This window comes from Brachionichthys hirsutus, chromosome 21 (genome assembly GCF_040956055.1).
Source record: "Brachionichthys hirsutus isolate HB-005 chromosome 21, CSIRO-AGI_Bhir_v1, whole genome shotgun sequence".
Taxonomy (NCBI): Eukaryota; Metazoa; Chordata; class Actinopteri; order Lophiiformes; family Brachionichthyidae; genus Brachionichthys; species Brachionichthys hirsutus.
The window spans coordinates 5234295-5248171 of NC_090917.1; the positions used below are offsets into that span (position 1 = coordinate 5234295).

Sequence of the window (13877 nt, forward strand, 5' to 3'; positions counted from 1 at the left end):
CTGCTATAGGGACGTCTTCTTTGTTTAAGTAAGCGCCAATGTTCATTGTTTTAATAACTCCCAGAATAAATTCCTCTCATCAAGTCTGCGTGAGGCTGCGGTATATAATAAAAATAGATCAGTCGTACAAATTTTTTCCACACGTTTTGCAGACAAAATACTTTTACAACGGCAGTTTAAAAGGATGCCGATGCTGTTCCCGCCGTCCTGCGCTCTGCTATAACCGCATATGAACGATACTCCCCCCCCCCCCCCCCCCTCGCCCGTCTCACTTTGATAGCCACATTTTCTTGTCATTTTCGAGGTGATGTCATTTCTAAAGAGGGGCTGTTTCGTTAAGTTGAGTTTATTGAGGAATCTGCCGCAGCACTTTGGCAAACAAAGCCATTAAAAAAGAGCGGCCTGCTAAAGTAATTTGCAGCATTGCAGGCTGTGGGTTTCTGCAGTTTTTCACAGTATCAGTGAAGCCTTGTGTTTTGTTTAGGCACTTGATAAAATCATAATATTAAACTTTATGTTTATAGGACTTTTTCTTCCAAATAAAGTAGCTCAGAGAGTTTTACAACAAAGGATTTGCTTTGACCAAGTACTTCATATAAAAAATACAGACTGTAAATAATAAAAAAGGCATAGCTAATGCATGCTAAAAAAAATTATTAGTATGTACATTTTAGGCATTACTATTTACTCCTTTAATTACGCTTGTAAATAATAGTTTTCTCTCTCTCCTTTGTCTCCATTGTGATTCCTAGTTGTGAGTCTGGAGGGCCGAGCAGTTCATTTGGCCACTTTGGTGCAGGAGGCTGAGCAGCGAGTGTCGGAGCTTCAGGCCCGGGTTGGGGGTGAGGGTCCTGGGGAACGGGAGGGATCAGACCAGGAGAGGCAGCTCAAGGCTTGGGAGTGGAGGCTCCGGCTCTTCCGACGGATGCAGGCTGGCTTTGAGCATACTAGTAAGACTCATGGATGACTTTTGTGGCTTGCATCAATGATTACCCAAAAATATTAAAATGTTGACACTCTGTAATGCATTAATTCCATCAGAAGAGACGAAGGATTGAAGTAAATGAGATTTGTACAATCTTTTTTAGGCATCCGCTGGGCTGAAGAGGAAAAAGGACATTCTCTTTTCAAATGTTCTAAAACATGCTCCCACTTAGATTTATGCCCATTCAGGGCATTTAGATTTAAAAAAATATTTCCAAATCCTTGACTTCTGTCTTTATTGATATCTTCTTCACTTCCATCCTTATTGAAATGGGGTTGTGTCTCGATTTTTCTGTTTTGCTATACCCATTCCTCTGCTGGCATTATGTCGGGGCTGGGTTAACGGCTTCCACGCCTAGTATACGAGATTCAATGTGTGCAACTGTATTCCTGCTTGTTTTTTTTTTTTATAGACATTTCATGACACGCTCAGTGGCAGCGCAGACAGCCACCCTGTGAAAGCAGACACACACACACACACACACACCCACGCACACACACAAACACACTCTCTCTTCCAGCCAAACCAATCTGCTCTTTGGTGAAGTTCCCTGTAATTTAACATCCTTGTGTAGTGTGATGGGTAAGCGGTAATAGATTACAAATCCTGCTGCATTGTGTTTTCCGTCCACGAGACTTTAAATCAAGAAGAGCAAAAAAGAACAACTTGGCTTGCTTCGGTTTCGGGTTAAGGAAGACGTTTCACCTCTCATCCAAGAGGCTTCTTCAGTTCAGCCTCTTGGATTCAAGTCCAGCTGTTCTTTTTTTCCTTCTCTTCTTGATTCTCCTGGATGAATGAGATCCTACAGACAAGGCTGTAAACTGCTTAAATGTCGTACGCATCCGATGCTTGACACGTTTCTCGCTTGTGCGAATGAACAGTGTATCTCCCAACTTGTTTACCTGCCGCCTTTCTGTGTGTCTGCTTTCCCAGACCCTCCAGAGGCTCCTAGTGTAGTTTCCCTGTCTGTCGGCAGCAGCACCAGCCTCAGGGTGGACTTCCAGGAACCTCTCAGTGTCAACTCTGCTGTGGTTACTAAGTACAAAGGTCAGCCAGGGTGTCCATCCCGCTGCTTCATTTAGAGCCAGTACACAATGTGTAGAGCGCTGAAGTGACGTGCAAAAACCTTTTATATTTGTAACAAAATGTATATATTTACAATAAACATTTGTAATTGCTTCACAATTTATTTATTTCTCCAAATGTGTGATGTGTTTTGATGTTTTTGTGTGCGACTGCAGTGAGCTGGAGCACTGCCCCGTCACTCAGTCCTATACTGGGTGAGCTGGTGGTTGAGGACGCCACTCTGCCACAGGGCAACATCACTGGACTCACTTCTGTAAGTCATATCCGCGTCTCCGTCCTTCTCCATGATAACTTATTCGCTGGGAATAAGGAAGAATCCTATAAAAAGAAGCCAAAATCGCAGAACTAAATCTCTTATATGGGATGCTGTCAACCCTGGTAACTCTGGGATAAGCGCCACTGATGATAAAGTTTATACAGTTTATATGTGTTTTAAGGGTTTCCTGGATCAAACATCTGCTCCTGTGTGTCTGTCCTCCCCTGCATTAGACATGACCATTTCCACATAAACCCAGAGACGTAGTCCTCCCCCCCCACCCCCCCCTTTAGTCTCTTAGGGCGACAAAATTAAAAGGATACAATCATCCATTATGCTGTAGTTTATGGCTGACAAAGCAACACAAAGAACCGCTAAGCTCCAGCTTCTCCAGCTGTTCGTGCTGACCGCTGAAACATTTAAAAGCTTATTCTCCCACATGAAGGCCCTTAATATTACTTTCATTGGAGCTCAAGACTCGAGGCATACATATGCATAAAACCCCACACACAAATTGAAGTCAGCGTCAGTCACAAATGTTGAGGGGGGGGGGGGGGGGACTGATGCCATGATAAAAACACAACTGTACAACAACCCTGTTTGTTCAAAGTGTTGGCTGTTGACCGTTCAGCCCTCAAGAATGGCAGAAGGAGCAGCTTGGTCGCCCGCCATCTGATTCATGGATGCCATTTTTAAGCGGGCATGTAGACAAACAGATGTTCCACTGGCTGTTTGTTATCGTGTTTGAGAACATCCCCCTTTAAGACCCCTGCTTCCAACCAAAGCTCAGTCCTGTCATCTGACAGGGGTCAAGGCAAGGTCGGGAAGTGTCCGCAGCCCATTTGATTGATCTGACTGAGAAAGGAGAGACACACACAGATACACACACACACGCACACACAATGTGGGCTCGGTGAATTTTTGCCCTGATTATCATCTGTCCTGCCCTTACAGGGGACACACTACTATGTCCAGGTGTCAGCCTACAACATGAAGGGTTGGGGGCCTCCACTTTTCTCCACCCCTGTCTGCGCCGCACCGTCCAGTAAGTCTCCATGATGTATGCACAAATGTTCATGTCTATGTTTGGTATGAAATAAAAGGATGAACTTCCAATCAGCAAACAAGAACCATAATTAAAGTAGAACCTTGTGCTTTCAGCAGGGCCTAGCACCTCGCTGCAAACCTCTGCGTGTGTGCGTGTGTGTGTGTGTCTTACCTGAATGATGCAATATCTTCAGGTGTTCCACACATAAAGGCTCTTAGATATTTTACCATGTCGTATCCACTCATTCCTTCCTGGTTATTCCAACGTCATTCTGCTGTTGTTTTGACATTATTAGTGGGGGGGGGGGGGTGACAGCTGGACCCTCGTTGGCCAGCAGGCTGAATGGGTTTTGGGAACCCCTACTGTGGACATCAGTGTGTGTAATCATAGCCTCAGGATGGACTTTGGGCCTGGCTGCCAGGAGAAGTTGCCTGGGTTCAGCCAAGAAATCATGCGCAACAACAGCTGAGGTGTTGACTCACCACAGTATCTATCTATCTATCTATCTATCTATCTATCTATCTATCTATCTATCTCTATCTGTCTAATAAGTTGTAACATGTTTACAACTTTCAGTGTTTTCTGAGTGATTCTCATGTTTGGAAAAGAAGAAAAAGATTACACAAGTCGCTTTGCAAGTAGATGAACTCATAAACATGAATCCCTTTATCCAATTTGGTGAATTGATTTATGAGGCTGGTTTCAGGGCAGCTGTTTGTGTGCAGCATGTGCAGACGCTATAGCTGGTACTCGGCTACTGTGAGAGAGGGAACATAGGTGCATTGATTTTGTGCATGTTGGCATGCTGAGGGCACATCTGGGGCACACATGGACATGTTTGTCCTCATCAGCACACCCTGCTTTTCAGCATGTGTGTGTGTGTGTGTGTCTTCATTATAGGAGACTGGGCTTTCCCTCTCTTTTTTCTAATGTCCACCTCTCTCCCTCCCTCTCTCAGAGCTAATTTAGATGTTGCGTGTTTGTGTTTTCCATTTGGGCCTACCACTGGAAATATTTGCATGTCTGTGCTGTAGCACGCGGCGCGGCACCAACACTGGGGGCCTTATGCCGGGCAGTGGACGCCCATTAAAGGACCCGCTTGTCCTGCCGGGACAGGCACCTTTCCGGGAATAGAGCTCACCGTGTTTCAGCCCCACGCGCCCTCTGGGGGGCTCCAGGAGAGGGAATTGGGTTGGGGGGGTTGGGTGGTGGTTGATGGTGGCAGAGGGGGTGGGTTATCGCTGACACATCCTCCACTGAGCAAGCAAGGATGATGGCTCTGCAACAGAGTCGGCTGAAGGTGCTGAAGGATCTTTTTCAGCAGGGTTGGTCACCTATGGGGAGGGAAGAGGTTGTGTTTGTAACACAATGTACAGGCACTATTCAACTTTTTTGATTGATAGCATGTGTGTGTGTGTGTGTGTGTGTGTTGTTGGGATAAGCAGAATAGGAATGAAAACACCAAGACGGAGGGTGTATTGCAGCAACTTTTCTCTGGGAGGTAGATGACGATGTGTGTGCTGTGCAGGGGGTTGTTGATCTACGACCTAGAGGACGACTTTACGACCGCATTGGTTTGTTGTCTTCTGTCTGTTTAAGATGTGTTTTTACAACATTTCGGACACACGTGCAAGCGAATCGAGTGTATGAAAGTTTCTGCCATCTCACCCTCTCTACCAAGAGAAAATGGTCTCTTTCTACTCCTCATTTAAGGTAGCATGACGCAGCGTAATATACACATGGCAATTTAGCATTTAACTTATGACCAAGTCGGTTTATGACAAAACCCTCGGGACCAATTGTGGCCGTAAGTCCACGACCCCCCCGGTATTGCTTTCTGTCACTGCACTGCAACACCTTGTTTGTGGGTCTGTGTGCCTGTGTTTGTGTGCACAAATATGTGCAGAGCAGTCAGACGCACTCAGGAGGTGTGTTTCCTATCGTCTCACACACTTTGCACTCCCACTATAGCAGGAGACTCAGGAGCAAGGACGTTTTGGGGCCCCAAACAAAATTTTATCAAACCCCTCCTCAAGACTCGCTTAGAGTTTCACTGATGTGTGTTTGCATTGTTTGTACAATGGTGTGGTGCATTCACCAAGTGTAATCGAGATGACGCTATAGTAACACGAATCTAAAGAAAACATGGACTATTCAAAGGGCCTTGTTTACATATGAGCTAAATTCATTATGTGTCCAATGATAATAATCTTTACAAAATAATTAAAACGTCAAAACAAACGGCGTGGCTAAAATTTGGTTTGACAAATTGGGCTTTAACAGGAACATTTTCATAATTTTCATAATTGCTATGATTAATGCATTCTATACTTGCATGGCCACTTGTATTTTCTATCCCTGTCCGCAGGTTGGAGGGATATCGATGGCCGTGCTCCACGTCAAAGAGGGCAGAAGGAGGCACTAGACCAGCTGCTTGGACAAATTAAAGAAGCTCACCGCCACTGCATCTGCCATGGTATCAGCACCTCCTCCTAATAAATTCAATGGCTGTGTTCACCTTAAAGACTGAACAGTAATATAAGAGCTTTAACGGTCTCCATGGTGAGCCCCTGGTGAAACCCAAACTCCCCATCCTGGTAGTGAAAGTGACTTGATGCACTCGTTGAATTGCATGAGCATATGCCGTATAATACTAGATGTCTCAAACTGTCGCCACGCATAAATACATGAATCCAGCGCTGAGTGTGAGCTTCTGACTTGAACCCAAAGCTTCTGTTCTTTGTAGACAAACACGTCGGATTCTCAGCCGCCGTCTCGTTTGCGTTTCATAAATATTCTTGGTGTAAAAAACACGAACCATGGATGGTTCGACTTGCAGGTGGAACACGCGTCTCGTCAATTGCACTGTTTCATCTCACCGTGACAGACACCTTAAAATTTCCGGCACGACAAGCACTTTGGGGGCCCTACACCCCGAGGTAGCGTGCCACCTCAAAAATAATACCCTCCCCTCTGTCGCAATAATTCTGGTCCCACCCCCCCCACCCTGAAACGTCTTTCCATGACTCAGCCCTTCTTCTGCTGAATACCTCTCTCTCTCTGTGACAAAATGCAGATCGACTCCTCGCACACTCAAGCTGTTTATATCCCCAAACACTGCTGGCAGTAAGTTGGTCCCATAAGTGTCAAAAGCTGTCCACGCTGACGCCTTTAAGTGAGGGCGAAATGCAGTTAGCATTGAGCAAGTTGTCTCCCTTTTTTCTTCTCACACCCACGTGCCCAAAAAAACGCTCACCCACTTACTATTGTCCACTGTGTCCAGACCATATTTGCAATGGGGCGAGACGCAATATAATAGTGAGTATTGAGTGGCTCTTGGTTCTTCAGACGGCGACTGATTAAGCTTGAGAGTTCAGGCACGGTAGCCAAGGTGGCATGTCCCGGGGTCATGTTTGTTATTCCTGTAAGAGACGAGTCCTGGGCTCAAGTCGGGAGAGGGCATAAATTAACACTGACTTCTACTGCCCCCCCCCCCCCCCCCCCCCTCCTCTCGTGACAACCCGCCAGTCGTCCTGTCTACTGTTCATACATGTACACACAAATAGACAGACAGGCACACATATGGATACACATGTACACGAGCAGACACAAATATTCAAGTACATGCTCCTTCTTTCAACTCCCACACATCCATGTACGCACACCTCAGAGCAGCCCGAATTATAGCCCACGCCACATTCTCCCTCTTGTCCAAACACTATTAATTAAACTGTGAAAGAGGCCTTGACTTGCACGGGCACCTCAGCAGTCGGCCCTGCTTGTCTGTCTTACTCAGTGTCAAACAGGGACTGAAGCCAGGAGGACTGGAGCTGAACGGACTCTCGAGTTAAGAGAAATTTCGGGAGGTGAGAGGGGTCGTGGGGCGCTGTTTTTTCTTGTTACTCCAGCTCGACTCGTCCACCTGAAGAGAAAATTAGTTCTTTTCAGAGCCTGAATGGGGGGATTTATTGACTTTAAGTGGCCTGAGGCTGAAGTAAGATCACCTGGGAGGGGAGGGAGGGGGGGATCTGTGAAGGGTTTGGGACCCATGGGTTTCTAATGAGTTGGGAGGTGAGTTATCTCACCAATAAGCACCCACACAAATACATACACACACACACACACACCTCCCTCTCACCTCCAACCCCGTCCAGGCCCTCTAAAAATAAACATGTCCCCACAGACTTAACTGACCTCCCTGTCAGTGAGTGGCAAAGGTTTAAGACGCATACACACACACATAGACAGAATACTACGGCTCCTCGGCTCCACTCATATGGCTCTGCTCAAGACATGCCATGCTTCTGCAGCTATTGCATTGCAAGTAAACATACAGACACACATACACACACACACACACACAAACACGGTTAGTGTCCCTCTGGGATCTGAAAGCTAGCGGTTCCCCCAAGGCCCATAGTCTGCTGTTGGCAGCGAGCATGACTGTCAAAGTGGTGCCACACCGCTGGAGTGGATGAAATGTCGAGGAACATTCCACCCCAGCTGTGTTGTTGGACGTGTCAGCTCGGCTGTCGATTTGGTAACAGCCTGTCATGAAAAGAGAAGTTTCTAAAGTTTGTCAGGACAGAGGTGTCCATTGGAGTTCAGACAAATCCGACAGCCAATCACAGCCTGGCCGAGGTTTCTCGCAACTTCCCTGAAGCTACGCATCAAGGCTATCGGGATAGTCTTTCCAAAGGGATCATCTCAGTCACTCTGTTGCTATAGATATAACAAAATGCTTTATTTATTTATTTATTTTTCTGTCTTACCCACACAGAGCCGTGTAAAGCGCCGCCACAGGCGAGGAAGCACTCCGTATCCAAAAGCCTGCGCCACCTCTTCCAGCCCACCAGCAAATTTGTTAAAAGCTTGAAAAGGTAGAAGACCTTGTTTCCCAGATGAAGAAAAAATGGCTGACTTTTGTCACGGGATTGATTGTATCACTCTGCTTATAGCAAATGTAGACTCCAACATTAAGTAAGTTGGCCTTCATGGTGGCAAATAGCTTTTAGGTTTAATAATGTTGTCATTTTGACCGGAGAATGGTGTAATGGATTACCAATGCGGTGCTGTAGTAAACATAATAATAACATAGTAATAATGTTTTATGTTGCATTCCAGGGGTCTCTATTTGACGTCTATATTGTACAGAGATGATAATATACTGGTGACGTCAGAGGACCAGATTCCTATTGTGGAGATTGAAGATTCCTACTCCAGCTCACTCATTCAGGACTTCCTCTGGTTTACCAAGGTAGAATCAGATTGTGTTTCTCTCTATCAATGGACTATTTGCTCCTGTTTTGTTATTACATGTATATTTGTACGTTTTTGCATCTCATTCATTTTGCTAGGTATCACATCTATGGGAGGAGATTCCCTGGCTCCAGCAGTGTCTCAATCCGTCTCAGTCATCTTGCTCCTGTACTCTGCAGACACGTCTCAGGATGCTGCAGGCCGTCTCCCAGCTCCAGGTACCACAAGACCCTCGATATCACAAGCTACCTCCGCAAAATCCAAAAGTGTGGCCATAGAGCTAAATATGATATGGATTGACGTTTCCTCAGGGGATGCTGGGGACCCAGGACCTCGGTCAGGTTTATTTCGAGCCAATCAAAGACAAGCACGGTAATGCCCTGCTCGTGCTCCTTAAGGACATGAATGCCTGTCCCAACCTGGATGGAGTTCGCTGGACGCAGCTTTGCAAACTCCAGCTCCAACGCAAGTCCATCTCCTCCCCTGAAGAGCCCACGGCCCTGGACACGCTGCTCATTACACTCCATGTGAGTCCTTGCAGGAATAGATTGGCAGCGACTAGAAGGCGACTCAGTTTGGGAAAGTTGGTTGTGTTATGGAGACAGGCTGCTTCCACAGGAATTGAAAAAAGGGGTAGGAGGGTTTGAGAGCTGTGGTTGTGGGATTTTTTTTTTTTTCAGGCTCATTCTTTGCATTTTTTTTGTTACCCGAAGCCTTTAGTGAGATTGTAGTGTACGGCACTTTGTCAACAACAACTGTTTCCAAAAAGCACTGGAAAACATTTATTTATTGGTTATCGCGCAAATGTTTTTAAACTTCACAGAAAGCCAGTAAACGCAAGGCTGAAACAATAGGACCGTAAATGGAAATGTGCTTCCAATTAAGATGGCTCTTTGTGTAGACACTTTTTTATTTGTGCGAAAAGTAATCATGTCTGTCCTCTTTCATCGGTCACCGTCTTTGCAAGACTTCGTATGAGATTTCTTGCTTTCAGGTTAATTCAGCCCTACATTAATGTTCATGAACGACTCTATCGAGCAACGTAACATTTTAATGTTAGCATTATAGCTTGCTAATAATAATTTATCTAATTGTTGTATTGTTTTTTGGGGGTTGTTGTTTTTTTTAAGTAATGCTGGTTTTTTTCTCCACAATCTGGAATTAAACCACAGGATGATTTTGTGTATATATCTTACTAAATCTGATACCGTTGCTGCAAAGCTGCTTTGTCTCCAGTGGACGTCAGTTTAACCTCGTGGTTCCGAAAGAATGGCGGCGACTGCATTACAATAAAACCACATTTCACTGAAACATTTGTTTTGTGGCCAGTTCTGGATAGATTTTATGATGAAATCCCTAAATATCTGCTGATGAGGCTATTTTTACTTGCTTATTTCCTCTTTGAACATGCTGGAACAACTTAGAAGTACTTTGAGGACAAACAACAGCAAAACATAGAAACAAAATCGTTCAAACAAATTCCAGGGAAGAAACACAATTAGAAGCGGTGTCACCACACAAGCACCCCCCAGACAATAATATCATCCCATCTTTTTTGTAATTCTCTGTCCACCTGCTGTTTCCAGGAAAAGCTGGCGTATCACAGGCGCTGCAGGAAGACCTTGTCTCCAGGCTTGTACCTGGGCTACCTGAAGCTGTGCACGTCTGTGGAGCAGATCAGAGTCCTGGTGCCCCAGAAGCTTCCTAACATCCTTTGCCACACTAAAATCCGGGACAACAGCAACATTTCCAGGTAGGAGTCATGTAGCATGAAGGTCAGAGTTTTGACCATATACATACCAAAACAACAGCTAAGCGTGCGTGTGTGTGTTTGTGTGTGTGTGTGTGTGTGTTGTTTCAGAGAGGAGTGGCAGTGGCTGCAGGCGCTCAGCTCACTGGAGGAATCACAAGAGATGGATCAAGATGTGCAGAGTGCTCCACATCGTTTCCTGCAGGACCTGCGATGCGCCATCAAGGACCTGATGGCGCACATTAACGTCCCGGGCTATCAGGTCAGAGGACGTTCCAATGCCAATCTGAAACTGGGTTTAACATTCAGAATCACACTCTTTAGGAACATTTTCAACGAATGCTTTACCAAATTAAATAGAAGAACCTTTTTTTTTTGTGGTTGCCTGGATTTCCAGGCGGGTTCCAGGGGCGGTCAGTAGCAAGCGCTCGATGTAACGGACACGTTTCAGTGCATGAAACATCCATCCTCAGTGGTTTTTGTAAAATAACATGACCTGAATTCCAGGACAACCGTTGATTGCTATTAAAGATTTCATGAATATGAACATGAATGTCTCTATAATATGTACTCTATAGAGACAGATCCGACTTTTCTTCAGAACTGAACCATAGTTTTTCCAGGAGAAATTGATTTAAAAAAAAAGCTTTAAACTTAAAAACAATGATGGCTTCAGCACTGAGATACTTGATGTGCTCCAAACGATGACTACACAGCTGCCCTTTTCGTACTCGTATCTCCTCTGTTTGAGAAAATCAAAGGACTAAAAGTTGAATTCACAACGCAGGCTTCCCATACGCAGTTCCAGCGCAACCAGGAAGTCTCCTTTGTCTTGAATCCATCAAATAAAACCTTAAATTATAATAATACATTTTGAAAATGCTACTAATCATGGTAGCACTTAAATAACACTGTATACATTGAATACATACATTTTAAGTGGACATGATGTCTGTATTCGGTCTGTGCTTTAAGGTTAGGCTCCTACTGCATTACACTGAGATCACCGGTCTCCTTGTGTTTAGGCACATGATTTCCGTATCTACAGCCAGGAGGTGTTGGAGTTTGGGGAGACGGTGTCTTTCCTGCTCCTCTTGCCACCTTCAGATGAAGTGTGCACAGCGCCTGGGCAGAATAACCCATACTCCCCCCGCTCTGGCTTCCTTACCCTGCCACTGCAGATCTTTGAACTGGGTCAGTACATTCAAATTTCTGTTCATTATTATGTCCAATAAATAATCATCTACTGCTTTCATTCTATTACTGTTTGGTATAGCATTTTACATATATCTTTTGGTGCTGCAATTCTTCCACAGTCCACTTTTATGCCTATTGCCCCAGTTTCATTGGCCAGTACTGCAGAGTATCAGCTTTGCTGGAACTGGAGTCCCTCATGTCCCAGCAGGCACTAAGGGAGGCCTTCTCTGAGGAGGAGCTCCTTGTTGCTAAGAAGAAACACCAACGGGTGCAGGAGCATGTGCAGGTACAGTCGTTCAGTCAACCGAAGCGTTGCTGTAACATCAGACGTACTGTATGTGGGCTGATATTCGTTTGACGCGTTAGAATAGTGAGCTTAACTGTCGTGATCTTAACACAACGACACAACAGCAAATGGAGGAGGTGTGGCGCGATGCCAGGTGGATCACGGACGCCTTGCAGCACGCCCGTTACAAGCAGCCAACCGGGGGCATCTCTGTAAGCTGGATAATTGACTTCTCCAAGGAGGCGATGCCGGAGAAGCCTCCCTCCACCTCGTCTCAGCCGGACTTCATGCCCTCGCCCATGCCTTCGCCTGAACCCTGCCGCAAACATTCAGGTGAGAATCAACAAAAAAAAAAACACAACAACACCTGAGAAGGATTTCAGGTGCAACACTCCGATGCTATTTTGTTCAGATTTCTTGACTTTCTCATGCATCCCTATCAGGAAGTGCTTTGCTGTGCTCTGCAGATTTTGCTGGACTATCGGATGAAGAGGGCTCCTCGGAAGTCTTCCTCACCACTGACAGTGACTACGACTCCAGCCGTGCCCAGAGCCCCCGTGAGCTGGATCTGCTGCCCCCCTCACCCCTCTCCTCCTCTGCGGAACCCCGCGGTTTCCTGCGCAGTGATGGGAGTAATTCAGGAGGGGTCGTGTCTCTTGGTGGGGTCGGACGTGGAGGGGGGGCACTCAGGGATTCCACACCTGATGTCCTCCAGGCCTCGGAGCCACAGCACGGGAGGGAAGGCGAGCGATGTCGCGGAGGGGGCGGCGTTTGGTGCGGCGGGGAAAGGCGCAGAGAGGCCCCCGAGTTGTTCGACAGCGACTTCATCCTGCCCAGCAGACAGATTGAACTGTTGCACATCACAGAGAAGAGACAGGCCTTCTGTGTGAGGACCAGCAGCCTGGAGTTCCCCTCCTCCACCTCGAGCCGCCACCAGCCTTACTGCTACCACACGTCTTTACCCTCGCCCTCCGCCTCGCCACAAAGGAGATGGCACAGGCCCTCATCAGTGGACCGCTGCTGCTCAGCTGAGCGCTGCCTTTCACAGCGTCCACCGGCGCGGACGTTATCGCAGGACAGCGGCACACAGAGACTCTCGTCCCCGTCGCTCGCTGCTGGCAGGGAAAGCTGTCACGCTACGCTCAGAGTTTACCCACAGTATCGCACGGGCCTGCCGAAGGAGACCAGCGTTAAGGTATGAATGCGTTCCCACACGCTGAAGTAGCTCACATGCACACTGCCCTTAGGTTTGTGACATGCCGTCTCCTCTTGTGTTCAGCTGTGTGCAACGGCGGCAACTTCTGCACGGGAGATGGTGCAGCTGGTGGTGCAGGAGATGAACGCCGTGTCTCGCCGCATGTTTGGAGGCGGCGGCGGCGGCGGCGGCAGTGAACTGGAGCAGTGTGTGTGCTACAGCCCGGAACAGCTCAAGCACTTTGCCCTCGTGCTGATTGTGGACAACAGAGAAAAGTGGCTTCAAGATGATTTCTGTCCCCTAGAGCTTCAAAACCCCTGGCTGAGGGGCAAACTATGCGTTCGAATGAAGGAATATTCTCCACTAGCGCTCAAACACAGCCGGGCTACCACGGTGTGAACCTTTTCAGGTGAGAGAATGGACAAGACGAGAGAAAGGTAGCAGAGTTCCTGCCATGTGCGGATTCATTTCTGGTCAATGTGCCGTGACGGTGGAACCAACAGGATCTTAAACGTTCTCTGTTTGCGCTACGGCCGTAGCGCAAACAGCTGCTGTGCTGTTGTTATCTGAACCCACATCTGTCCCCATCGAAGACATTCAGCCACACAAGGAGGCTCGTAAATGAATGTCCCATGGATGCCAACTGGCCAAAACAAAATGGATCAGAAATTGAAGAGCTTTTTTTTTTTTTTTGTGATGGCAAAATCACTTGAAAAGCTACAGTGAAGCAGAGAATGATTAATGGAGTATCACCCTGACTTCTGACATGGTTGACTCCACGGGTTACGCATTTTGCCAAAATGACATCATTATCT

At 46.6% G+C, this 13877-nt stretch overlaps 1 protein-coding gene across 1 annotated transcript in view; it reads left to right on the forward strand.

Moving 5' to 3' along the window:
- The window catches only part of ankfn1b (ankyrin repeat and fibronectin type III domain containing 1b), an 82442-nt gene extending 68981 nt beyond the window's left edge, over nucleotides 1-13461 (forward strand). Inside the window, exons 8-23 of the mRNA XM_068754654.1 lie at nucleotides 753-950; nucleotides 1919-2032; nucleotides 2227-2324; nucleotides 3282-3372; nucleotides 5744-5851; nucleotides 8156-8255; nucleotides 8500-8632; nucleotides 8733-8852; nucleotides 8946-9161; nucleotides 10221-10387; nucleotides 10496-10646; nucleotides 11410-11578; nucleotides 11701-11867; nucleotides 11993-12200; nucleotides 12335-13062; nucleotides 13147-13461. Coding sequence (XP_068610755.1) covers nucleotides 753-950; nucleotides 1919-2032; nucleotides 2227-2324; nucleotides 3282-3372; nucleotides 5744-5851; nucleotides 8156-8255; nucleotides 8500-8632; nucleotides 8733-8852; nucleotides 8946-9161; nucleotides 10221-10387; nucleotides 10496-10646; nucleotides 11410-11578; nucleotides 11701-11867; nucleotides 11993-12200; nucleotides 12335-13062; nucleotides 13147-13461 — 3083 coding nt within the window. The remainder of the gene's footprint in view (nucleotides 1-752; nucleotides 951-1918; nucleotides 2033-2226; nucleotides 2325-3281; nucleotides 3373-5743; nucleotides 5852-8155; nucleotides 8256-8499; nucleotides 8633-8732; nucleotides 8853-8945; nucleotides 9162-10220; nucleotides 10388-10495; nucleotides 10647-11409; nucleotides 11579-11700; nucleotides 11868-11992; nucleotides 12201-12334; nucleotides 13063-13146) is intronic.
- The last annotated feature ends 416 nt before the right edge of the window (nucleotides 13462-13877 follow it).